General features: G+C 33.6%; 3 protein-coding genes, 2 long non-coding RNA genes and 1 pseudogene across 5 annotated transcripts; 1 reads left to right on the forward strand and 5 right to left on the reverse strand.

The window, feature by feature from the left end:
* The first annotated feature begins 503 nt into the window (after positions 1-503).
* LOC107432635 (probable carboxylesterase 8) lies at positions 504-1,728 on the forward strand. Its single transcript, XM_016037521.4, has one exon. It carries the CDS (start codon positions 649-651, stop codon positions 1,702-1,704), a length of 1,056 nt encoding a protein of 351 aa, XP_015893007.3. The 5' UTR covers positions 504-648; the 3' UTR covers positions 1,705-1,728.
* Positions 1,729-4,864: 3,136 nt separating this feature from the next.
* LOC132799985 (uncharacterized) lies at positions 4,865-6,941 on the reverse strand. The gene is made up of 3 exons (XR_009634925.1): positions 6,484-6,941; positions 6,312-6,372; positions 4,865-5,075 (listed from the first exon to the last, which is right to left on the reverse strand). It is a non-coding gene; the product is annotated as an uncharacterized LOC132799985 (long non-coding RNA).
* Positions 6,942-8,431: 1,490 nt separating this feature from the next.
* LOC132799980 (uncharacterized) lies at positions 8,432-10,507 on the reverse strand. Its single transcript, XR_009634910.1, has 3 exons — positions 10,050-10,507; positions 9,878-9,938; positions 8,432-8,642 (listed from the first exon to the last, which is right to left on the reverse strand). It is a non-coding gene; the product is annotated as an uncharacterized LOC132799980 (long non-coding RNA).
* A 3,004-nt stretch (positions 10,508-13,511) lies between these two features.
* LOC112488979 (probable carboxylesterase 9) lies at positions 13,512-16,401 on the reverse strand (annotated as a pseudogene).
* A 35-nt stretch (positions 16,402-16,436) lies between these two features.
* LOC107432634 (fatty acyl-CoA reductase 1-like) lies at positions 16,437-23,816 on the reverse strand. Its single transcript, XM_060812905.1, has 9 exons — positions 23,583-23,816; positions 22,926-23,053; positions 22,805-22,851; positions 19,084-19,171; positions 18,760-18,860; positions 18,216-18,351; positions 17,721-17,882; positions 17,530-17,615; positions 16,437-16,627 (listed from the first exon to the last, which is right to left on the reverse strand). Exons 1-9 carry the CDS (start codon positions 23,814-23,816, stop codon positions 16,437-16,439), a joined length of 1,173 nt encoding a protein of 390 aa, XP_060668888.1.
* Positions 23,817-24,154: 338 nt separating this feature from the next.
* Positions 24,155-26,947, reverse strand: LOC107432646 (probable fatty acyl-CoA reductase 4). Its single transcript, XM_025079514.2, has 7 exons — positions 26,869-26,947; positions 26,644-26,747; positions 25,715-25,917; positions 25,515-25,615; positions 24,721-24,916; positions 24,376-24,537; positions 24,155-24,245 (listed from the first exon to the last, which is right to left on the reverse strand). The coding sequence occupies exons 1-7, from the start codon at positions 26,945-26,947 to the stop codon at positions 24,155-24,157; spliced, it is 936 nt and encodes a 311-aa protein (XP_024935282.2).
* Between the last annotated feature and the right edge of the window lie 881 nt (positions 26,948-27,828).

The raw sequence follows: 27,828 nt of genomic DNA on the forward strand, positions 1-27,828 counted from the left end.
TTAAAAACTCATTAATTAATTCAAAATTTTAATTGCTTAAATAATAAATTTAATTAAGGCGCCTCCCATGTTAAATCCGTTTGGGAGATATCTCTTAATTTATATTTATCCTGAAAAACATACATGAAATGTTCAAGTCATTAAATAATCATGCTAAAAGAAAAAGTCATTAAAAAATTTATTTTATTTTTGTTTCCAAATAATTTTATTTTCATTTATCCTCCCAACCCATTTGTTTATACGTATCTTTTAATTTTATTTATTTATTTGAATTTTTTAAACTATAAGGAGTGACACATGGGCCATATGGGTAGGGAAGCAAATTTTAATATCCACATTTTATGTCAACTTAGCTAAGAGATATATCCCAAAATTCATCAATTCTGTAATAAAGTGGTCAAATTAAAATTAAAGATTCTACCAAAAGAAAAATCCAAATTAAAATATATAAAAAAAGTAACATATAAAATAGTAATTAAAATCCAAATTAAAGAAAAGAAGTAACAGCTAACTGCATGGATTTTATGTCAGTTTAAAAACATCAACCAATTCCACCCCCCAACCTCATCAATCTATTTATTGCCTTACCCACTTTCTCCTTCTCTCTCACTCACAACACAAAACAACACACACGTACACCATCCATCCATGGCAGAACCTCCATCATCATCGTCGTCCTCCTCCTCCATTGATGCATACAAACTTCTCCACATCGTCCCAAACCCAGATGGCTCTCTCACCCGCCTCACCCCCTTCCCAGTCGTACCCCCATCAGACTCCATTACCAACACCAACCCATCTCCATTCACAATCTCCAAAGACCTCCCTCTCAACTCCACCAACAAGACCTTCCTCCGTCTCTTCAAGCCTCTAAATCTCCCCACAAACCCTAATAATAATAACCTCCTCCCCCTCATCATTTACTTCCATGGCGGCGGCTTCGTCTTATTCAGCGCTGCGTCGCTTCCATTCCACGAATCATGCAGCCGCATGGCTCTCCACCTCCCGGCTCTCATCCTCTCCCTCGAATACCGTCTCGCACCCGAACACCGCCTCCCCGCCGCTTATGACGACGCCGTCGAAGCCATCTTGTGGGTCCGGCAGCAGGCCAAAGATATCAATGGCTGTGATCCCTGGTTAAGGGATTGCGCTGACTTCTCTAGATGCTTTTTAATGGGGAGCAGTGCTGGAGGAAATATTGCCTACCACGCGGCTCTCCGTGCTCTCGATTTGGATCTATCCCCGCTGGACATCAGAGGTATGATATTAAACCAGCCCTACTTCGGTGGGGTCCAGAGGACGGAGTCTGAGATTAGGTTGTTTGACGATCGCATCTTGCCGTTGCCGGCTAATGATTTGTTGTGGGAGCTTGCATTGCCCGAGGGATGTGATCGCGATCATGAGTATAGTAATCCGATGGCAACAAATGGTGGATCGTCAGGAGGGAAGATCGGACGGCTGCAAAGGTGTTTGGTTAGAGGGTATGGTGGGGACCCACTGGTGGATCGGCAGAGAGAGTTTGTGGAGATGCTGAAGGGACGTGGAGTGGAAGTGGTTGCTGAGTTTGATGAGGGTGGCTCTCATGGAGCTGAGCTCTTTGATGTCGCAAAGGCCAAGGCCTTCTACATCATTAGCCAGAATTTTATCAATAATAGTTCTTCTTCATCTCAAGCTGGTTTTGTAATTACTAAATCAACCATGTGATAATATATTTGGTGGTTTTGAGTGTTTTTATTTTTTATTTTTTTTAAGCTGCTGTTTTTGCCTTTTTTGTTTTTGTTTTTGTTTTTGTTTTTTTTTTCTTTTAATTAATGCATATTTTTCATTTATATGTTATTTGGAACAATGCTTGTGACTAATGAAATTTGTCATTTATATTATTTGAAATTTTTTTTTATGCAATATAGAATGTCAGGATCCGTCCAAAATTTCTCATCGGAACTCTAGACAAGCTCTGATCCCAGAAAAACTCTACTAGACCCTCCAATGGAAAATCCGGCCGAATCTCCCCTAAAGGATGAACTTACTACAAATTTCCTGCACATAAAACACACTTCTATATTCATCCCCTTATTCCTCCTACATTACTACAGTGTAATTCCACAAATTTGCAACACTCCAAATTAATAACAGTAATCCAGTGCATAATTAATACATAAATGTCCAATACAATATACAGAGCATTATACAAATTGATATGAAATTAATACAATGACCGACAAAGAAGTAATACAGTATGGAGAGGAAAAAAGGAAAGGAGATGCTCCTTGGACTTTCGGCAATGAACTGAGACGTCGGGCTCCCTCCGGATGATCGACGTCACCCAACCTGGACCTTGGGGAACGGAATTTAAAAATATGAGATGCTAATCATCTCAATGAGTGACCCTATCTACTATACAATTATAAGACCACGATAATTAAGTAGATAAATAATAATTAATTGGAAATAATATTTTCTCTCAAAACCCTTACGATTCTCTCGGTTGGAAAAGTTCCCCTTTTAAAACATTTTCACAAAAACCCTTTATTCATAATCCCCGAAAACCAAAGAATCAATTTATTCAACTAAATATCAAATAAAATATAATAAATCAAGCATTCCAAATTTATAATTAGAAGGAAATTAATTTATTGAATAATTAAATAAAAGAAAAATTAAATCAATTTAAAATCCCCATTCAATTAAATAATAAAAATAACATTAATCATATTCTTAATTCCAATGCAATTTCAAAATATTTATTTTAAAATCTCAGTTCTTAAAATCACTTGATGCACCCACTATATACCAGTGGTGCTAACAGTACCCAGCGTCCCAAGGTACTGCCAGACAGGAGGTTATAGAGAGAAACCGGCATATGGTCGCGTGGCGTCTCATCGCGCCGCTGCAAACAGGTGTCCCGGCCATGGAGGGGCGGCTTACCCTCATCCGATGGCAAACACAGGACAACCCCATAAAATCACCTGCGCTACTCACAAAAACCCACCCGCGCGCTAATCACATCCGTGTGCACACTAACCATATCACATATAAACAGAATACCAGTACGTGTATGGTGCATCTAAAAATCATAAATCAATACATCTCAAAATTTCAAATTTTCCATAAATATATCGGGTTTATCCCATCCAATTAAACCTGTAATTTTTCTACAATTCCTTTATAATCATCGTCATAAATTCATCGCATAAATTCCATAATTTTCAAATCCACCAGCTCTCAAATCCACCAATTTAAGTATTCAATTTTTTCCAATGGCATAAATATTTCTGAAATATAATAAATTAAATCACATGATATTCCATGGGCATAATTATAAAAATTGAAACCACCAACTTAAATAAATATTTTTATTTTCCTTGAAATATTTAAAAATCAAATTATGCCCAAAAATAATACTAAAATCCAAATACCACTAATTAAGGAAAACACCTTGCTCATGCGTGGTAAATACAATTAAATCACAACAACTATTCAGAAATTCATTAATAACCCAAATTTTCGTTTAGCAGCGATAAACATGTGTATACATATAAAATAATATTTTTCTCGCAATTATTTTTAAATTCCACCACACGAGCAAAAATTCCAGATATCAAATTAACACCAAATAAATATAATTAATCACCCCAAATAATTTTAAAGGTGGGTCACTCACCTCGAGCACGCAATTAAACCATGATCCACCATAGGATCGATTTCACAATTCACACGTGCTCCTAAATTAACAATTTTACATAGTAAAATAAAATAATATTTTATTCGGATAAATAATAACCGGTACCCGGGGGCCTAACACAAACGTTATCCAAAATACGCAAATTATATGTCTATGGAAAGCTTACGAGATGATGAACGTGAAACCAACCTTCATCGGACCCATTTTGACCGGCGATGGTCGGAATTTACCCGTGAAGCGCCGGCTGAAATTCAACTCCTCGTATCTCGCAAACCGTTTCGAATTTTGAAATTGGAGGCAATATTTGGGATTAAAAGATCCAAAATAGGGGGAGAGGAGGTTTAATTTGGACTGGGTTGGCCGGAATATGGCGGAATCGCCGAAAATTTAAACTCGCCGCCGCCGACTTCACTGGCCCGATCTGGGTGCGTCGCCGGCCGGCCGGCTGCCAAATTTGGCTGGTGAGCTCGCCGGCATGTGGTCTTGGACGGTGGCTGGCGCGTGTGGCTCGTGGTGGCCGGAGAAAGATGAACACGGGAGAGAGAGAGGGATGGCCGGTGGGAAGGAAGAAAGAAGGAAAGAAAGAAGAAGAAGAAGAAGGAAGAAGAAGAAGAAGAAGAGGCTCGGGGTGGCTGGTGTTTTCCCACGTGGGGGAAAAGAAAAAAAAAAGAAAAAAAGAAAAGAAAAAGAAAGAAAAAGAAATAAAAGAAAAGAAAATAAAATAATTAAATAATATTACAAATAATATTATTATATAAAATAACAATAATAAAATAATATGGTATTAAGCATGATTGGCATGTGGCATCTCAATATGGTGACACATGGTCACATTTATTAAATCACACGTGGCACAATGTTACACATTTAAAAAAAAAATAAAAAAAATAATATTAAAATAATACGGTGTCTGAAAAACTCTACAGGTCCATAACTTTCAAACCACATGTCCAAATCGGACGTGCCACTTGTCAGGACCCGTCCAGAATTCCTTCCCCGGAACCCTAGACAGCCCTGATCCCAGGGAAACCCTACCGAACCCTCCAACGGAAAATCCGGCAGAGCCTTCCCTAAGGGATTTACTTACCACAAATTACCTGCACTGAAAACACACTTCTATATTCATCCCCTTATTCCTCCCGCAAACTACAAACTGTTCCACAAATTTCAGCACTTCAAAAATAAAACAACAGCAGCAACCCAGTGCATAAAAACAACGACACGTCCAATACAGTATACAGAGCATTATACGACAAATGTGGAATTTATAAAAATAACAGATAAAGAAGCAATACAGAATAGAGAGGAAAAAGGGAAGAAAAACTTCTTGAACCTTCGGCAACGAACTGAGACGTTGGGCTCGCCCCGGACAATCAACGTCTCCAACCTGGACCTAGGGGAACGGAATTTAAGAGTGTGAGATGCTAATCATCTCAGTGAGTGACCCTATCTACTAAACACCTTTAATAATAATAATATAAAAATAAGGAAATTTAATTAACCAGTACCGAACAATTAAATAAATAAATAAATAAACAATTGAAGTAATACTTTCTCTCAAAACCCTCACTAGTCACTCCGTTGGAAAAGTTCCCCTTTTTAAAACATTTTCACAAAACCCGATATACGTACTTCCCGAAAACCAAGGGATTAAATAATTTAACAAACAACAATTAAATAAATAAATACCCAAAATATATAATTAAACTGTAATAAATTATAATAAATAAATTTTAGAACACCTTTGGGGTTTTAAACTTTAATTGCAATTTACACCGACAATTACACCTGACGCACCACACCATATACCGGTGATGCCCTCCGATACCCAGCGTCCCGAGCACCGACTGGCGGGAGATTAAAGAGAGAAACCTGCAGTGGTCACTTCGGCGTCCCGACAGTACCGACTGCTAAAAACCATCACCCGGCCAAGGAGGGGGGCGGCTGTGCACAACAATAACCTTGCCTGCCCAAGGCCCAATGGCAACTCACGGGTGAAGTAATAACCGCACGCTAAACCATATAATAACCGCGTGCTAAACCACGTGTCCATACACCATACACCAGAACACCAATACTGTATGAGTGCGTCTAAAAATAAACATAAACAACCAACCGTACCGTTTTTTTTTTTCCAAAAACCACTGTGGGAAGTATACCATATGTTCACAAAACACCATCCCACATATTTTTATTTAAACAACCCGGTACGAAACAGCGATAATAACAAACCACAATTTTCTCGAAATACGAAATGCAACCATAAAAATACCGCGGGCATAATTTATAAAATATAACCAAATATTTTCGTAAAATATTTAACCCAATTATGCCCGGAAAATCAAATTTAAAACCACGTACAAATACCACCAAAATTCACTTTGCTCATGCATAATAAATTAAACAACAATATAATTCATAATTAAATCACCATAAAATAATAATCGGGAATTTCTTAATGATCCCAAAATTTCCATTTATTACCAATGGGTAAATATATATAAAATAATATTTTTTCCCGATTATATTTAAAGTACACCACATAAGCAGAAATTACAAATATCAAATTAATACCACATAAATACAATTAATTATCCCAAAAAAATATTTTTAAAGGTGGGTCACTCACCTGGTGCACGCAATTAACCCACGATCCACTACGGGATCAATTCTACGACTCACCGGTGCTCCTAGAACAAAATTCACAGACAGTCAAATAAATTAATATTTTAATCGGGTAAATAATACCCGGTACCCGGGGCTTAAACGCAAACGTTAACCAAAATAGGCGAATGATATACCGAATCGAAGCTCGTGGAACGAGGATCACCAATCCGGTCTCCATCGACCCCAATTCCGCCGGAGGTGGCCGGAATTTGGTCGGGAAGTTTCGGCCGGTGTTCACTTCTCCATATCTCACAAACCGCTTCAAATTTCTGGGATTGGAGGCCATTTTTGGATTCAGAGGACCCAAAATAGGGGGATAGGAGGTTCAATTGGGAGTGGGCTGGCCGGAAAACACAAGAAAAGAGGAGAGAGAAAATCCGGCGGCCGGCGGCTTCTCCGGCCCGATCGGCGCGCGTCCGGCGGTGGCTGGCCGTGAAACTTAGTGGCCAAGCTCGCGAGGTGGCGGGCTTCCTTGGTGGCTGGCGCGTGAGGGCTATGGGTGGCCGGAATTCAAAAACACGGGAGAGAGAGAGGGACGGCCGGAGGGAAGAAAAATAACTGTGTGTGTCGTGTGTGTTTCGGGGAAGAAGAAGGGAAAAAAGAAAAAAAAAGAAAAAGAAAAAGAAAAAGAAATGGTGGTGTTTTCCCACATGGGGAAAAGAAAAGAAAAAGAAAAAGAAAAAGAAAACGAAAAAGAGAAAGAAAAAGGAAAAGAAAAAGAAATAATTAAATAATATTAATAATAATATTATTATTCAAAAATAATAAAATAATTTGATTTTTTTTTCACATGGTTGACATGTGGTATTTCACCATGGTGACACATGGCCACCTTCATTGAGTCACACGTGGCACCTCGTTATGCGTGTAAAAAAATATTAAAATAATACAGTATTTGAAAAACTTTACAGATCCATAACTTTCAAACCACATGTCCAAATCGGACGTGCCGCTAGTCTACGGACTCGTATCGACAAGCACTTCACAACCATACATGAGTCAAAGCTCAACCTTGCATGAATAAAAAGTCAACTCCGGCACCCCTTGGACAGTTTGGACCTCAACTTGTTTTACTCAAAACTTTCAAACCGTAGCTCCGTTTTCAACGTGCTACCAGTCTACGAACTCGTGCCAACGTGTACTTCGTAACAGTACCTCAGTCAACTTAGAATTCCAACCGAGTCAAAAAGTCAACTTTTGACCCCTTGGGTCAACGGTCAACGGTCAACCTCGGTCAATGTGCAAAAATTCCGACATGGTTCGGGACGGGGTGTTACAACCTTCCCCCCTTACAAAAATTTCGTCCTCGAAATTTCTTACGTCGCTGATGTCGGTCTTGGAAAAACCATAACATAAAACAAATATGCACGCTTGTAATAGAGGTACGTACGACACCTTCTACATACTACGTGATCCATGATTCCAACTGTCGCCGACACTCTGCTACCAATACAAACCAGGGTGGTTGCCTATATTGGCCATCCGATCCCTTGGACTCGTAGGCAACATGATCATGGGGCTAGCTCTACATGGACCACATTGGTTCGCTGCCTCCATATGGTGCAGTATAATATCAAACCATATAACATACAATTACATGTACGAACATAAACAAAAATACTTGAATAAAACACCTTTAATTTCAAATACCACTTTGAAAAGCATTTAATTTCGATAAACGATCGGAAAAAAAAAAAATATTTTGACACCCCCAAATATTAGAGTTATTCAAACTCAGGCAACGAATTTGCTTCGAGACAAACGGAAAGAACGCTTTAAGACGGGTAACACGAGAGAATAGACACGGATGGGATGCACAACAATGCACAGTCCCTTAGGAATACTAGAACCTAGAGCTCTGATACCAACTGTCAGGACCCGTCCAGAATTCCTTCCCCGGAACCCTAGACAGCCCTGATCCCAGGGAAACCCTACCGAACCCTCCAACGGAAAATCCGGCAGAGCCTCCCCTAAGGGATTTACTTACCACAAATTACCTGCACTGAAAACACACTTCTATATTCATCCCCTTATTCCTCCCGCAAACTACAAACTGTTCCACAAATTTCAGCACTTCAAAAATAAAACAACAGCAGCAACCCAGTGCATAAAAACAACGACACGTCCAATACAGTATACAGAGCATTATACGACAAATGTGGAATTTATAAAAATAACAGATAAAGAAGCAATACAGAATAGAGAGGAAAAAGGGAAGAAAAACTTCTTGAACCTTCGGCAACGAACTGAGACGTTGGGCTCGCCCCGGACAATCAACGTCTCCAACCTGGACCTAGGGGAACGGAATTTAAGAGTGTGAGATGCTAATCATCTCAGTGAGTGACCCTATCTACTAAACACCTTTAATAATAATAATATAAAAATAAGGAAATTTAATTAACCAGTACCGAACAATTAAATAAATAAATAAATAAACAATTGAAGTAATACTTTCTCTCAAAACCCTCACTAGTCACTCCGTTGGAAAAGTTCCCCTTTTTAAAACATTTTCACAAAACCCGATATACGTACTTCCCGAAAACCAAGGGATTAAATAATTTAACAAACAACAATTAAATAAATAAATACCCCAAATATATAATTAAACTGTAATAAATTATAATAAATAAATTTTAGAACACCTTTGGGGTTTTAAACTTTAATTGCAATTTACACCGACAATTACACCTGACGCACCACACCATATACCGGTGATGCCCTCCGATACCCAGCGTCCCGAGCACCGACTGGCGGGAGATTAAAGAGAGAAACCTGCAGTGGTCACTTCGGCGTCCCGACAGTACCGACTGCTAAAAACCATCACCCGGCCAAGGAGGGGGGCGGCTGTGCACAACAATAACCTTGCCTGCCCACGGTCCAATGGCAACTCACGGGTGAAGTAATAACCGCACGCTAAACCATATAATAACCGCGTGCTAAACCACGTGTCCATACACCATACACCAGAACACCAATACTGTATGAGTGCGTCTAAAAATAAACATAAACAACCAACCGTACCGTTTTTTTTTTCCAAAAACCACCGTGGGAAGTATACCATATGTTCACAAAACACCATCCCACATATTTTTATTTAAACAACCCGGTACGAAACAGCGATAATAACAAACCACAATTTTCTCGAAATACGAAATGCAACCATAAAAATACCGCGGGCATAATTTATAAAATATAACCAAATATTTTCGTAAAATATTTAACCCAATTATGCCCGGAAAATCAAATTTAAAACCACGTACAAATACCACCAAAATTCACTTTGCTCATGCATAATAAATTAAACAACAATATAATTCATAATTAAATCACCATAAAATAATAATCGGGAATTTCTTAATGATCCCAAAATTTCCATTTATTACCAATGGGTAAATATATATAAAATAATATTTTTTCCCGATTATATTTAAAGTACACCACATAAGCAGAAATTACAAATATCAAATTAATACCACATAAATACAATTAATTATCACAAAAAGATATTTTTAAAGGTGGGTCACTCACCTGGTGCACGCAATTAACCCACGATCCACTACGGGATCAATTCTACGACTCACCGGTGCTCCTAGAACAAAATTCACAGACAGTCAAATAAATTAATATTTTAATCGGGTAAATAATACCCGGTACCCGGGACTTAAACGCAAACGTTAACCAAAATAGGCGAATGATATACCGAATCGAAGCTCGTGGAACGAGGATCACCAATCCGGTCTCCATCGACCCCAATTCCGCCGGAGGTGGCCGGAATTTGGTCGGGAAGTTTCGGCCGGTGTTCACTTCTCCATATCTCACAAACCGCTTCAAATTTCTGGGATTGGAGGCCATTTTTGGATTCAGAGGACCCAAAATAGGGGGATAGGAGGTTCAATTGGGAGTGGGCTGGCCGGAAAACACAAGAAAAGAGGAGAGAGAAAATCCGGCGGCCGGCGGCTTCTCCGGCCCGATCGGCGCGCGTCCGGCGGTGGCTGGCCGTGAAACTTGGTGGCCAAGCTCGCGAGGTGGCGGGCTTCCTTGGTGGCTGGCGCGTGAGGGCTATGGGTGGCCGGAATTCAAAAACACGGGAGAGAGAGAGGGACGGCCGGAGGGAAGAAAAATAACTGTGTGTGTCGTGTGTGTTTCGGGGAAGAAGAAGGGAAAAAAGAAAAAAAAAAGAAAAAGAAAAAGAAAAAGAAAAAGAAATGGTGGTGTTTTCCCACGTGGGGAAAAGAAAAGAAAAAGAAAAAGAAAAAGAAAACGAAAAAGAGAAAGAAAAAGGAAAAGAAAAAGAAATAATTAAATAATATTAATAATAATATTATTATTCAAAAATAATAAAATAATTTGATTTTTTTTTCACATGGTTGACATGTGGTATTTCACCATGGTGACACATGGGCACCTTCATTGAGTCACACGTGGCACCTCGTTATGCGTGTAAAAATAATATTAAAATAATACAGTATTTGAAAAACTTTACAGATCCATAACTTTCAAACCACATGTCCAAATCGGACGTGCCGCTAGTCTACGGACTCGTATCGACGAGCACTTCACAACCATACATGAGTCAAAGCTCAACCTTGCATGAATAAAAAGTCAACTCCGGCACCCCTTGGACAGTTTGGACCTCAACTTGTTTTACTCAAAACTTTCAAACCGTAGCTCCGTTTTCAACGTGCTACCAGTCTACGAACTCGTGCCAACGTGTACTTCGTAACAGTACCTCAGTCAACTTAGAATTCCAACCGAGTCAAAAAGTCAACTTTTGACCCCTTGGGTCAACGGTCAACGGTCAACCTCGGTCAACGTGCAAAAATTCCGACATGGTTCGGGACGGGGTGTTACACCACTAGTCTACGAACTCGTATCGACGAGCACTTCACAACCATGCATGGGTCAAAGATCAACCTTGCATGAATAAAAAGTCAATTCGGGCATCCCTTGGACAGTTTGGACCTCAACTTGTTTTGCTCATATCTTTCAAACCATAGCTCCGTTTTTGACGTGCTACTAGTCTACGAACTCGTGCCAACGTGTACTTCGTAACGGTACCTCAGTCAACATAGAATTCCATCCAAGTCAAAAAGTCAACTTTTGACCCCTTCGGTCAACGGTCAACGGTCAACGGTCAACGGTCAATCTCGGTCAAAGTTGGAAAATTTTTGTTGTACTTTGGGACGGGGTGTTACATAGAAGGTCATGCATACATAAAGAATTTTTATTTTTATTGATTTCTCTTTTTATTTTAAGTTATTTAGTTGTAGTTTTTGGTTGGATTCATTTATGTTCGGGGCTATTGAAATAGCACACACCCTAAACTATCTTTTTTCTGGCTTATCCTTAACTTTCAAAGCTAATAATAAATACAAATTAGTAGTTTTTATTTTTCAATTTATTCTATGTTTTTGCCTTATTAATTTGCTGGTTTTTCTTTAATTCCATATATATATATATATATATCCTTAACTTTCAAAGCTAATAATAAATACAAATTAGTAGTTTTATTTTTCAATTTATTCTATGTTTTTGACTTTTTTTTTCCCTATTAATTTGCTGGTTTTTCTTTAATTCCATATATATATGTATTCTTTTCTCTTTTGCCTAAGAATATTCCAATATCTCTCACTCATAGTTTTAGACAAGCACACTAAGCTAATCATTCAGCATTACAAGAGTTTTGTGTTAATAATCACCAAATAAATAATAAACTGCCGTATACTTAAAGATGAAAAAACTCTATTTTATTATCATGCATGGTGATCATTATGATGACCAATATGGGCAAATGTATGAAGCACCGACAAATTATTTATTGTTCAATATCACATCGTTCGGATGTGGTGGAAATGGGGATAATTTAAATGTAATCACAGTAATTCTTGTAACGTTGGAGCTTTTTAGAGCGATTGATATTTAGGATTTGAAAAAACTCTCAAGTTAAGTGTGCTCAGTTGAGAGTAGTTCATGGATGGGTAATCTCCTAGAAATGGTTTAAATGTAATAATAGTCATTCTAATAACATTGAAAATGGAATAATTTAGGAATGTGTGATCTTTTAGGAAGTGCCTGAGAAACAAACAAAGTGTGATGGCCAAATTGGAAACAATATCAATAGAGAGACGAGAATAGTTTAGTGATGAGTGATCTTTTAGAAATCACTTGGGAAGCATACCAAATATGATGACTAAATTAGCGATAATATTAATAGAAAATGACAGATTCCTAATAAAGATGGTAATAGATAATACAAACAGTATGAGTCAGCCCTTAATAACTTAAGGTCTTAAGGAAATCAATGCAAAATTAATTTAGGCCAGGGCTTTGTGTAACATCCCACATCGGTTGGAGAGGGGCACGAAGCGGTCTTCATAAGGCTGTAGATACTTCTCTCTTTAAGAGGCATTTTGACAAAACCTTGAGGCCAAGGGGGAGAGAGGAAGTGAACCCTGGACCAAAGAGGACAATATCTTGATGTGGGTGGTACTGGGCTGTTACAATCAGAGCCGGATCCGAATCGGTGTGCTAGCGAGGACGCTGGACCCCAAGGGGGGAGGATTGTAACATCCCACATCGGTTGGAGAGGGGCACGAAGCGGTCTTTATAAGGCTGTGGATACCTTTCCCTTCAAGACGCGTTTTGACAAAACCTTGAGACCAGAGGGGAAAGAGGGAGTGAACCCTAGATCAAAAAGGACAATATCTTGATGCGGATGGTACTGGGCTATTACACTTTGAATCTGCCAATTTTATGATTCTCACATTCTTTACATGCAAATTTTTAAAAAGTTTATGGTTAGTATTCCTTTTCATTTCTTTGTCAAAGTAGTTGTACTTCATCTTCATCATTTATTATTCTTAAAATATGTATATCTCTCTCTGCATAGACCTTCACCTAACTGAAATGCATTTAATTATATACAGCCTTTATATTCCAATTTCAAGTTGTATATCCGGCCCTCTTTTTTTAACCACAAAAAAATACAGCCTTTTTGTTTTTTTTTTTTTCTTTTTCTTTCAAAAAAATTCTACATTTCCTTCATAATTAATGAAAATTTGATCATCTTTCTCACTCATTTATGTCAACCCATGTAACTTTCTATTTTTTTATTTTTATCATATGTCAAAAAATATACTTAAGATAAAAGCTGAGCCAAAAATTAAAATAAATAAATAAATAAAGAACTACTAGATCTAGTAGAAAGAACAAATTCTTTAACAATGTTTAAAACAGCAGCAGCTACCATATCGACATTATGGACCCAACCTCATTAAAACGCGAGTCAACCTGGACGCCAATCATCACCAACAAAAGTCACACGCTCCTGTTGCCGATCGATCATAGGGTCCCCACCAAAACCAATCATCAAACACCGTCCAAGCTAGACGGCAGATCATATGCCTATGGGCACCCTTAGCTATCGGATTACAATACCGATGGTCACGATTCGATCCTTTAGTCAAAACCAGGTCCCACATAACATCAAGCACTGACAGGCACCATACATCGGTTGGTTCATAATAATAGCCGAAATCTTCAACGGCTCCAATTGAAGCTCCAATGCTTTAAATCCCATACAAAAAGACGATATTGCCCCCGCATCCACATCCATAGAGACAACACCTCGAGAAATCTCCATAGTTTCTTAGCCACTGCTCGCCACTGGGGTCCAACCTTTGTTGTCTAACCCAGTAAATTGCATCCATTGCATCCTGGTATTTTGTGGGAAGCCGATTTTGATGGCCGGGATCTCACTGGCTGTTTGGGAGCAGTTGGAGTGGGTGGTGGAGTCGGCGGCGCTGAAGAGATCCAGCCGCCGCGGTGGAAGTAGATTATGATCGGGAGCGGAGCTATGGCATTGTCGTTGGAGGGTAACTTGGTGGGCCGGTAGATTCGGACCCAGGTTTTAGTCTCGGCATTGAATGTCATGTCTTTGGAGACCACCTGTTCACCTCCGGGTTGGCGTCGGCCGTCGGAAGGTTGAGTAGGCGGGTGAGGCTGCTGTCGAGGTTTCCGATGCTGCTGAAGTGGATGTAAGCATCGAAGTTGGACGTCGTTATTGAGTTTTCTTGGTTAGCAAGAAATTAGGGATAAGATGGGAAAAAAAAAAGGAGTTTGAGAGTTCTTAGTTGTTGATATTTTCTAGTTGGGCCCATGGATGACCAAAGCATGGATTCATGGAAAACAAGTGGCAAAGTTTTTTTGCAAGACACTTGAAGATTTAAATATTTGAGATTCAACGAAAGCTTCGAAAATGTTTTGTTGCCATGTTATTCGGTTCTGCATTATATAGCACAAGTTATTATATTTTATTTTTTGACATTTTGAATATTTTCTTAAAGGGAACTCTCTTCATCCGTATGGGTAATGTTTTATTATTTATTATTTAATTAATATATGTTAGAAAAAACCAACATACTTGATTAGAATTTTATGCTTCTTACTCTATAAATTTATTTGATCAATCTACTTTCTTTTTGGTCAAAAAGAGAACTGTATGTTGAAAAATATATTATTTATACAATCCTACCATGGTACACGTATATGTCCACATTATCATGGACGTGTAAGTCAAAATATATGTTGTTCGTAGGATAATATTATCTGCTTACACGTAAATAAACCATGAAATTAGTAAATTAATATATATCTCACGATTACATGTACTTTAATGTACATTTGGGCTTGCATGCATACCATTAGATTGTTTTATTAACATCAAATCTTTTTTTTTATTAGCTTTGGGATTACTTCACAATTAGTTAAGATTTAAAAATATATGAGCAGCTTATATTGGTTTATTAGTTACTAAAACTTTATTTGAGCAATATAAATTTTATATAGATCTAGAGAATAAAAAATACATTCTTAAATTTTAATCTTGAAGTGATTTAATAGGTGATAAAGAAAATTCTAATGGTTTTACATGGTGTTTTCCTAGCTGCTTGATTATGAGTTTATATATATATATTCACTTACATTTAGATAGTATCATCTTTATTTATATTAAATGGAGAATATATATTTTAGACACGCTTATTTTATTGTATATTATATATGGATTAATAGAAAATATAAATTAACCGTAGAACAATTTAATTTCTTTTTAATAATGGAATAAGTAACGACCTTACAAATCAAGCTAAGCAAAACTAAACCTTTTCCCTAATTATATAATATATTTTGTTAAATAAATTAACGCAGAAAAAAACTATTATTTCCTAATTGATGATTATCATCATTTCATGACATATTTGACAAGGCCAGGAATGTGAATATTTATCATATAGCTTTCCCAATCAATCAACTTTGGATCGAAATTAAAAGCTTCCATTTCCCAGCAATTCTTCCTGCTTACTGTTTGTCGCAGCTTCTCTGTCTTTCGGTCCTCGAAGCTACATTTATTTTCAGAAACATATGGTTGATTAATATTGAAACAAGTTTAATTGTTGATAAGCAATAAAAATGAAAACACGCATATCACTTACATCGCTTACAATAGCATGTAGGGTTTATATAGTTCAATCAACCGCACTGACTGTTTAAGCTTTCGATTATTGTTCTTGTACACGTCCTTAAAATTTTGGCAAGATGCTATGTTCAACAACTTTAGTATCTGCATATATATATATATATATATGTATATATATTAAAAACCAATTAAAGAAAGTGATGAAGAAAAATATTAATCCATATTTTCTGATTTCGGTTAATTATATTCTACTGTATTTGATTTTGAAAATTTTATATTGTAAACTTTCAATTTTTAAAAGTAGTAATTTAATTTTAAAATTTTTAAATTTGTTGGGATTACAAATTTGTTCAATACATAATTTGACAAATTGTTGGATAATGGTTTACCATATTTAACTCCATCCATATGGATAAAATTGTTATCAATTTTTTCAATCAAATTAAAAATTAAATTAATTTTTAATAAATTGAAAAATTAAAAATTTTAAAATTGAAATCCTTAATTTTTAGAAGTAATAAGCTTATAAAAACCTTAGTATGAATCGATTAGCCATGTACGTCTTTAAAGTGGCCATGTCGCTGAACAAAACAACAGGCTTTCCAAGTTTGACTAGAGTTTGACTAGCTTTCCCTTCTTGTCAATCAATGGATTTTTGGCGAAATATTGGAACATAAAATTTACAATATTAGATAAATATATAGGATTTCTCAATGAGGACCCCACATGGAAAATGATCTCAGAAGATTGATTTGCATTAACTGCCATCGCCACCATTATTGAATTTATCACCACGTCGCCTGCTATCTGCAAAATATATGTTAAATATTTCCCTTTTAATTAAAATATCACATGGAAATTAATAACTAAAAACACTTATAAAAAACCGAAATTAGAACTCAATTTTCTGTTATGCTTTCCTCTTAGTTAGTTATAGAATATATACAGCCAGCCAGACTTATATCAACTAGATTAATTTTTAGATTCAATTCGTTAACTAATTGGAACCTTATATATATATATGATGCACAAAAAATTTAATACAGTGAAATATTTATAAAGAGAAATTGTGAAAGATAATCGTTACAAATTTATATGATGTAATGGTTACATATGATTGTTTTTTACAGTTCATTTTTTATAAATTATTTATTGTATCAAACTCGAATAATGTTACAGATATTAAAATATTTATCAAATAATATATATTAAAATATTATTTATTAATATATTTATATAATTTAATTATAAATAAATAAATTTTTAATTAAATGAATGGATTAAAAAAAAATCAATTAAATATTTTTGTATTATCTATCATGCCATTTGATCAGCAGAAATATTTTGATTAGTCTGTACTATTATATCAAATAGAACCATGATACACGATCTGTTGTTTACTTGAGATATATAAAAACTCAAATAAATACCAAGTCCGCCTGTCTTTAATAGCAATCACTTTTACCCCAAATTTAAGCCCAAAAAAAAAAAAAAAAGAAAAAGTGTCTGTCACTAAGGTCCATTTGAAATGCGGGCCGAGCCTAATTTTGGTTGGATTATTAATTATTTGGTCCAATTAAATTGGATTATTTAGCCTACTTTGATTAAATCCGACTAGCTAGACAGTGACAACTTAGAGTTTGGGTTCAATATATGATTAAAAATAAAAAATAAAAAAATTGCATTGGAGTCCTTACAATTTAACTCACCAAATCTACTATTAACTTGGGATTGCCAAGGAAACATTTTATCTTCCCTTTAGCATAACTAGCTATTGCAGCATCAACGGTCCTGTACATCCAATTAAAACACCATCTGTTACATATATATAAATACATATATATATATATATATATATATACATATCCAAGATGGAACATCATGACGGATCATTACCTCAAACCTTCGACCCAACCCGGGAAAGGTTCCTTGTAAGAGCCGGTAACCATAGTTGGACGTACAATTATTAGAGGCGACATTTCTTTTGATTGCCTTAGACATATTTCTCCCATTGCCTTTGTAAACGCATACGTATTTGGCCATCCATGTAATTTTGACCTTGTGATCATAGAAGAAAGGAAACCCACTTCAATTCGGTGACAGATTTCTACGAGTTTATGTTTTATATGTACGTATTAGCATTTTCCTTTTAAAGTTGCTGAAATTTAATGAAAATGTTAAGGATTATGAATACTGTTGTTATTCATCACCAATCCAAAAAAAAAAAAAAAAAAAGATTATTTGTTAGTGGGATCAGCAGCCAACATCATAATTATTACTTAATTACTTTGTTTTCTAAATTTTTAATCTACAAATTAATAATATATGGAAAAAGTAAAGACATAATATTTTGCCAATTGATTAATTTTTTGTTTTATCGGTGATAATTACCGTTTAATGCCAAAATCCTTCATGAGGAGTGTAAATTCGTCTTCTGAAGCACCTTGGGCTAGTAATTCGTTCAGTTTCTCTGCCACAATTTTCTCTTCTGCTTTGAAATCTAATTTAGAGGTTGCCGCCTTTATTGCTTTTCCAGTGCAAGATATTGTAAGAAAGAAAAAAGAGAAAAAGAAAAAGCCGTACATGATGTTTGTAGAAAAAGAGTTATTTATTTATTTATTTATTTTTGCTGTGAAGTTCAAAGGACAAAATCCACATATAAAAAATACAGTGTATATACAGTTTCTGGACTAGCATATAAAGGAGGAAAAGCTTTCTTTACTATTATTATTATTATTATTTTTCTTTTATGTTGGAAATAAAGGAATTCAAATTTGAATTCTTGTACAAAGAAACAATAATTTTTATTAGTGAATTATCCATATAAAAACAAGACAACAAAGGGAAAGCTTTAAGCAAAAAATAGCTTAAAAAATAAATTGACGAGGAATAAAATGTCCCAAGAGCTGAATATTTATGTATTTCATATACTAACCTGTAGATATATGGACAAGCATCTTTATATTGATACATTTCTTGGCCAAGCTAAGCACATGCAAAGCCCCCAAGGTATTGGTCCCTAATGCAAAATCATATCTGGAGAATTTATTTTATATATTTTAATTCGGCGAAAGTAAGTATAATCAGATGAATAAGATTAATTAGGTAGTTCATAACATTAAAAATATATATATATATATATATATATATATATATTATTGGAATTAGATGGATTCGAATTCAAATTCATGATGTGAAAAATAAAGACTTTGCTACTCACTGTCCCCACACCACAGCGTCGAGCATAATTAGCACGTACCTTGCGTCAAAGCTGGTCGTCGCAGCAGAATCAACTATTATGTCTATTTCTTTCCACAACTTTTCCCTCAATTGGACATCCTTCACACCTAGATTTTCACAAGAATTTCGCCAGAAACAGCAATCACATTTTTCTGATATCAAGGAACCAAAGTTTGTATCCCATGTCTCTCTTAATTAGGACCCTAAACAATTCTTTTTCGATTACCTTAAATGCAAAATAATCAATAAAAAAAAGTTAATTAATCAAAACACAAACACTTTACCCAATTGAAAAGCAAATGGTTCAACAATATCAAACTAAAAAAAAAAAAAATTTAAAAATTCACATATGCATACAAATTAAAAATTAATAATAATAAAAAAACAATGTTCAGTGTGGATTATTAATTTAATTAAAGAGTTAAAACGTTTTCAACTTATAAGGTTGAAAGATTATAGATTGATGACGGGAACCTCTTGCATATGTCATGAAATTAAGAAATTGAGGTATTTTTTGTATATTAAAAAAAAAAAAGACAAAAAGAACAATGATATTAACATGGAATTTGAAACTATTTATCATTAAAATATTTGAAATAATAAATTAAAAAAATTATTGATTTGTCATTTACATATAGGTGATAAATTATATACGTTATAATTTTTTTTTATCTATCTTTCAAAATAATAATAATAATAATAATAATAATAATAATAATAATAATAATAATAATAATCTCTTATCCTAAATAAAACAATTTATAGAGTATGAAATTATGAGTTTTTGAAATTGGCTTGCCTTGTGTTTCAATTTGATTTCCATGTTTCTTACATCTTCAAATACTCCACTAAAACAATTCCATCTGATGCCTTACAGCAGGGTCTCAAGGCTTTGGTAATAACGTAAATAAAAAAAAAAACTTGTTGCATGCATTTTATATATGAGCACTATTTTCTCTTAAACTTTCATATACTCTGTATATTCTTAGAATTGTATTTTTTATTATAATTTTTCTGGGGTGAAATTCTTAGATTTGTACGTTGTTTGTCAGTCTTGCTCATCTTTATATACTCTATGGTTTGTGCATCCTACTTTGTTTATGAGTCTATGGGACTCTCTTATTATTATTACGATATATAACCAATGAGTTTTGTTTGGGGATTATCAATTTTTTGGTATTACAAGCACCTAGTTTTCGTGGTATGTTAAGTTCATGTAGTTGAAATTTCTTTGATTGTCTTTTTAATACTTAATTTTCAAAATCACTGATTTATAAGATGAAGAAACTTAGGACTAATTAGATAATTGGTATTAATAAAAATATATAGTAATTAGAACTACGCGTGCAACATGTTTGTTGAAATGGTGTGAGAAAAGTCTTACAAATGTGTGGCTTTTGAAAACTACGCAAAATATGATTTTATTTTTAAGACAAAAAAGGAAAAAAAAGGAATAGGTATATTGCTAAAAAATAAAAAAAGGAAAAAAAAAGAGTATTTAAGACAGACAATGACACCATAGGAAGACAATTGAAAATTAGCAGTTGAACCTGTTCTAACACATAATAGATGCTTGAGGGTGTAGCTTGGTCCTTTTAAAAAATAACATGTTGATAGATATCAAAATGATTACATATCTATGCATAGTTAATTATTTGTTTGATAAAGTGTGAATCATTGGCACGTGTTTCCTACGTTTTTATTTTCATATGTTACACGCATATTTCTTTTTGTTCGTAATTTTGTTAGTAATTCCTATTATCAAAATTAAATCAATTAACTGCAAATGAATCAATGGGTTAATTTTATTCGGTAACTAATCTGTTTAACCTTATAGGTCCTACTTGATCATGTATTCAAAATTTAATTGCTGGTAAATTTCTTATCATGGTTTAAGGATTTCCAAGTGAAGTCCATCTAATTGTTATTATTATTATTAATTTTTTTTTGTGGCATTTTTCATTTTTCATTTTTGTTTGTTTAGGGTTTGCTTAAAACAGAGTAAACAGGGTAAACAGGACACCAATGCAATTGCAGTTTTCTTCATCAAAATTTAGAAACCAAGTAATATTAATATTAATAAAAGCTTCTTTACCATTAATTTAAATTCCTGGTAAAGTTCTTATCATGGTTTTAAGGATTTCCAAGTGAAGTCTATCTAATTATTATTATTATCACCATTATTATTATTTTGTTTTGCTTGTTTTGGGTTTGCTTACTAAAACAGGGTAAATAGGACAACAATGCCAAATGCTGTTTTCTTCATCAAAAAATTTAGAAACCAAATAATATAATATAAGTAAAAGTATTTGCATTTGATTTTGATTTACATGAAAATTTTTGTTAATTTTTTAACAAACAAAACATATTATCGCAAAATAATTTTTGGAAAATCAAATAAATGGTTGTAATATAACTGTAGCATCTCACATCCATATTATAAATGTGTGTGAACTTCAATGGTAAAAGATTAAATTGGTTAACATTTTTCATTATGGATATAAGTGGATGTTACATATGATATTAAAAATCCATAGTTAATAAAAAAGGATGCATAACCTTTTGGGCTTCTTTTTGAATCTTTACTTGTGTTTTGATTTTTGGATGGAATTGCTGAGTTTTGAATTCAAGATCTCTTTATTATCAAATTGAATACCATTTTTTCCAAAAACTTAAGCTGATAAAACATGAATCATTATATCTTTTATACTTTTTCTCTAATAATTGAATTACAAAATTTCCTAAAAGCTTAAGTTAATGAAAGCTGTATTATCATTTTCTTATACTTTTTCTCCAACACTCCCCTTTATATGTAGGTTGAACTTTTTTGGACTTCTTCTTTAATAGTTGAATCATTATTTTTCCTAAAAGTTTAAGCTAGTAAGAGGAGAATTATTATTTCTTTTATATTTTTTTCTCAAACACTACTCCTCTTTTGGGATTCTTCTTTAATAGTTGAATTTACCACTTTTTTTTAAAAGTTTAAGCTAATGAGAGGTAAACTGTCATTTCTTTTATTTTTTATCTTTTATCATTCCCCCTTACATATAGATTGGCCTCTTTTGGGTTTTTTTTTTTTTTTGGGTGGTTTTTATATGTGTTTTTGATTTTTGGATGTAGTTGTTGAGTTTTAAATTTAAAACCTTTTGGATCGTTAGTTTTGATATTAAGTTGAATTGTTATTTCTTTCAAAAGCTTAAATTGATAGGACGTGAGCCATAATTTCTTTTATACTTTTTTCCTAACACATATTATAAATGTGTATAAACTTTGGACGCTAAAAAATTAAATTGGTTAGCACTTTTCTAGAAATTCTAGGTATAAGTAGATGTTATAATAGATGTTACATATGATATTAGAAATATGGACTAACGGACCACTAAATATATGTAACCAAACATGGGTATAGTTAATAAGAAAGGGATACATAACCAACAATACATATTAGTCAAAATTAAGCATGTACTAATATTACAGAGTCAAAAAAGGATGCACAAACCAACTATATTACGTATAATTAACAAGAAATGTTGAATATAAAATCCTTGGAAAAAAAGTTTCCCATTATATTAAAAAAGAAAAATCCTTAATATGGGTATCAAATTGATATATGATATTTAGATATTATCTATATTATCGCATGACATATTTGACAAGGCCAGGGATGTGGATATTAATCATGTAATTTTCCCAATTAATGCATTTTGGGTCAAAATTAAATGCTTCCATTTCCCTGCAACTTTCCCTCACAGTTGTGTGCAGCTTCTCTATGTTTCCATCAGCAAAACTGCATTTTCATTAATCACAATCAATATATTAAAGTATTAATTAATTGTTGATAATCTAGATTAATATACTTACATTCCTTTGAATAGCACATAGGGTTTGTACAGATTAATCAAGCGCATCATTTGTTGGAGTTTCCTATTATTGTTCGTATACACGTCCGGGAAATATTGGCAAGATGCTATATTCCCAAACTTTGCTATCTGCAAATTTGATGTGAAGGTGCATCAGGCAAAGAAATGAAGAAAACCATTAATGTTAAATGTTAATCCCTTTTAACTTGTTCGTGTAATTAAAAATTATTTCCTGGTTTTACACCCAAAAAAAAAAAAAAAGAAAAAAAATATTTTTTCTTTAACAAATCATTTGGTAAAAAAATTTAGTTTTTTATTTTGAAAATTAGAAAATATTGAAAATTGGTCCTAATAAAGATGGGAGGAAGTCATAAGATAGTTTTTTAAGTACAGGACCAAGCAAATTCGATGACAAAATAGCAAATATAATAATGTTATTAAAGCAAGTATCTTAGCAACAATATAAACCTTAATACCTAATTGTGTGCATATGATTGTTTATAATTTATTATACTGGATTAGATCAGATTATTTTTAATTTGATATCTAGGAAAAATTTAAAATAGTCCAATTCAATTTAGCACGGTTTAGAATCACAAGGGCAAGAACCAATCTTTAATTTACCAATTTGTAGAAAATAAGGTTGATATATACAAACCTTTAGAGGTAGCATGAAGCGGATCGAAATGTACATATGTAAAGTAGTCATATTCTCGGTCAAGAACAGATCCTTAGCAACTTTCACTAGCTTTCCCTTCTTATCAGTCAATGGATTTTGAGTGAAGTATTGGAACAGAAAATTGGCAATATTGGATATGCATATAGGATTCCTTGAGGAGGATCCAATGTGGTAAATTATATCAGAACAAGACTGCTTTGCATGAGCTGCCATTGCCACAATTATTAAGTTTATCACCATGTCACCTGGTATCTGCATATATAAATTATAATTTGGTTAATCTTGCAAATGAATTTCAAGAATATTATATAAATTTCTTAAATCTACATGCGTCATATGCATCAGAAAAGATCGAGTTAAACTCATATATTTTGCGTAACAAATTAATTTCTTGTGAACCTGTTTGATATACAAGTATAGAGACTAGATTAGATTAGATTATACTGTTTAAAAATCTAGTTCAGTAAGTTTTAAGTATAACTCAATTGATCAAGCTAAATTTGAAAGTGCAGTCCAATCATAGATACATTATCAAATAGGTCTGCAACATTTTAACTCACCAAATCAAGTATTGACTTCGGACCACCAAGGAAAAATTTCACCTTTCCTTTGCCATAGGCAGCTATCACACCATCAATCGTTCTGTACACTCACAAATTATAAAATCAATAAGAGATAATTGAAAATTAAAATTGAACTATGATTATTTTAAATTTATTGTTTTTTTGTTCCCTATAAAAATGTATTCAATCCTAGTCACAGTGCAAGTCACCTCAAACCTTCAATCCAGCCTGGGAAAGGTTCATTGTAAGTGCTGGTGACCATAGTTGGACGTATGATGGCTAGGGGAATATTTTCTCTGAATTGCTTTGCACATATTTCTCCCATTGCTTTTGTAAACACATAGGTATTTGCCCAACCATGAAGTTTTGCCCTTGTAAGAATCAAAACAAAACAACTCGACATTTTTAAGCTAAGATTTTCTAATGAATTTATTTACTAACTAGCTAGCATTTTGGTTTTCAAAATTTGTTGAAATTCGATGGGAAATATATTAAGAATCTTTCAAATCTGGTGCAAAATATATATTTAAATATATATTTGTTGCAAAATAAACCTTTTAATGCCAAAATCCTTCATGATGGTTGTAATCGTATCTTCGGAAGCATTTTGCGCTTGTAAATCGTTCAGTTTCTCAGCCACCAATTTCTGTTCTACTTCGAGATCTAATTTAGGGTCTGACTTTATCGTTTTACCCATATAAAATATTGTATCCTCTGGTATGGTTCCCTCCCTTTCACCACAAACATAAGCTGAAAAAACATCATTGAAAAAGGAAGATAACAAAAGCATGCATTATTTAGTAGTAATTAATGCAAAGAAGAACCAAAAAAAAAAAAAAGAATGAGGGAAAAAATGGAAGGAAAAAACAATGAATTTTCCTGTTCGTTATAGTATTTTCCTGTTCTTTATCTTATTTTCAATTTCACTAGGGCGGCCCTATATAGACCTCTTTTACAAACACATTGGTGTAGTCCACATATAGAATCTATGTGGGTTCATTTGTTTGTGATAGATGGGTCTACATATGATCGGTCTGTTGAATAATTTTGTACGAATTGCAAATGAATGAATAAACATTGCTAATTAGTATTTTTCAAGCATCAGCGTCAACTTATTTACCCAAAGATTTCCACGAAAAGGGTTATAATTACTTTTCATTGATTGTCTGCCCCTGACTTTACGATTGGTTTTTTTTTAATTTTTTTGGGATAATGAGTAGGAACCCAAGGGCCCAAAACGAAACACAGACCCATCCTAATTACAATGCAAAACAATTGAAATACTTTATTATTAATGATTATTATATATGAAAAATTGAAGTATTTTCAGAAATTAATTAAAACTGACCTGTAGAAACATGGACAAGCATCTCTAAGTTGACACATTTCTTCGCAAAGCTTAGCACGTGGAGAACACCAAAGGTATTGGTTCCCAAAGCAACATCATATCTACAAACAATGTATTTTATTTATATTTTAATTTAATTTAAATAAATTAGATTCAAATATAATTATAATGAAAGTCATAAATAATAATATTATAAGTACCTGCCGTCAAAGCTGGTGGTGGCTGCCGAATTAATTACAACGTCTATTTCTTTCCATAAGATTTCCCTCAATTGGGAATCAATCACACCCAAATTTTCACAAGAAACATCTCCCGGTATGGCAGCTACCTTTTCTGATATAAACTGATCAAAATTTGTTTCCCATTTCTGTCTTAGAACTCTGAACAACTCCTTTCCTAACACCTTAATTTTCAGATATAATTAAAAAATGAGTTAAAAAACCATTCAAAACGCAAACCCATGATATCTTTCTATGTATGTATGTATGAAACAATAATGTTTACTCGATATATATGTTAAGTTTTTATGGGAACCATTATCTAGATTACAAATTGTTAGTGTTAACCTCTACATTTTATATTGATCTGGCCCAACAGCAAAGATGGATTCCATGGAAGACCAAAACCGTTACAAATTTAAATATGTAACTTCAAAAGAATTTCAATGGCCGAACACACAATTCGTGTGGAGGAGCAATAGGCCTGCCACATGGTAATGTTTGGGTTTCAGGTATCTTATTTATTTACTTGTGAAAAAAAAGAAAAAAGTCTTTTGATAGTATTATAGATAAATCTCGGACCAACTAATAGCCAATACCAGGGCATAGGTTTCAGGTCTATTACACATTATAAAACACAATTTGTTTTTTTTTTTTTTTTTCCCACCTCAGTTGAACTTTTTATTTTTATTTTGTTAAGGAATTAAACGTGTAAACATGCTTTTAAGTATGTAGTAAAAATAAATAAAAGAACTTATGTTAATGCTGTTAATCGAATATATATATATATATATAAATACTTTTGGGTGCTGAACACACCCGTTTACATATAATTTCAGTATCATAATTCATTAATAATAGGTAATCGGATGTTAACTCGTATATAATTTCTTGTAATATTTGTATCGAACCTCAATATGCATCCTTTTGGAGGCTGATTCGCCATCAGAAGCTCTGATGAGAAGATACAGCTTCTTCACATTAGGTTGAATCCTCAGCACCTTCTCCACTAACACTGCAATATTATTTCATACAACAAATTAAAGCATATCATATAATTAACAAGGTCTTAGATAGATCAATTAAAACACACACATATAATAAAGCTAGAATGAATTGGAGTTTAGAGGATATACTCTTTCCAAGAAAGCCTGTGGCTCCAGTGACTAAAATGGTTTTATTCTCTAAAAATTGGACTACGCTTTTCAATCCCATCAAGAAAGAATGAAATTTTTTTTTTTTTTTTTTTAAGAAAAAGATGTAGAAAAATCTGAGAATGCTCTAGATTTAGTACCTAGTATTAGAATTACATGTATATATAGAAGGGCTAGGGAGCATTCATGGTTCATTGATCGAAAAAAAATAATAACAAAATTAATTAATGTGCCATGAGTATTACGTTCCTTAAATAAAATATCTGACCATGAGTATTTCGTTCGCTAAATAAAGAACAAAGTATGGTGATGTAAACATTGAAATTTTTATATTTCCTATTTCACAAGTTATTTGATGATTTTGTGAGTAATTCCTCGTTCGCTAAATAAAGAATAAAGTATGGTGATGTATACAATGAAATTTATATATATTTCCTACTTCGCATGTTACAGATTTTTGGTGATTTTTTGAGTAATTCCTTAAAGTAACTGAAAATTTAAGTTAAACTTAACTAGAATATTATGGGTGATATTAATCTTCTTTCACATATATACTTATGAATGGCAGCTTGACACTTTGTTATTATTCTTTTTATTGAAAGGAAATACTTATGTATCGTTTGATGATACATTGGTTTTAGGTTTTTGTTTTTTTTCCCCTAATTATGTATAATTTGCTTATATCAAATGTTTGTTAGATAGTTAGAGGTTGTTAGATATCTTAATTAACTATAAACATGAAAAAAAGAAGAAGAAAAAAATAATAAAAAGACTAATACAATGGTTTTCAATTTGGCATTTTATGTTTTTTTAATTTAACTTTAAATTTGTAATGAATTGAGATGATTGACAACGTTCAACTAACATTTACTAACATTAATTGAAGCAAACAAACTATACATAATTAAGTAGAAAAAAAAATCAAAAACCATGTTGTTACCA

The sequence above is a fragment of the Ziziphus jujuba genome, chromosome 11, assembly GCF_031755915.1.
Source record: "Ziziphus jujuba cultivar Dongzao chromosome 11, ASM3175591v1".
Classification (NCBI taxonomy): domain Eukaryota; kingdom Viridiplantae; phylum Streptophyta; class Magnoliopsida; order Rosales; family Rhamnaceae; genus Ziziphus; species Ziziphus jujuba.

Coding starts and splice junctions, on each gene's coding strand:
- LOC107432634 (XM_060812905.1), bottom strand. CDS start 23,816: ATGGCAGCTCATGCAAAGCAGTCTTGTTCTGATATAATTTACCACATT. Junction 18,352..18,759: donor GCTTGTCCATATATCTACAG/GTTAGTATATGA, acceptor GCACTGGAAAAG/CAATAAAGGCGGCAACCTCT. Junction 17,616..17,720: donor GGTTGGGTCGAAGGTTTGAG/GTAATGATCCGT, acceptor TTGGATGTACAG/GACCGTTGATGCTGCAATAG.
- LOC107432635 (XM_016037521.4), top strand. CDS start 649: ATGGCAGAACCTCCATCATCATCGTCGTCCTCCTCCTCCATTGATGCA.
- LOC107432646 (XM_025079514.2), bottom strand. CDS start 26,947: ATGGGATTGAAAAGCGTAGTCCAATTTTTAGAGAATAAAACCATTTTA. Junction 25,918..26,643: donor CCAAAAGGATGCATATTGAG/GTTCGATACAAA, acceptor CTGAAAATTAAG/GTGTTAGGAAAGGAGTTGTT. Junction 24,246..24,375: donor GGCTGGATTGAAGGTTTGAG/GTGACTTGCACT, acceptor GTGAGTGTACAG/AACGATTGATGGTGTGATAG.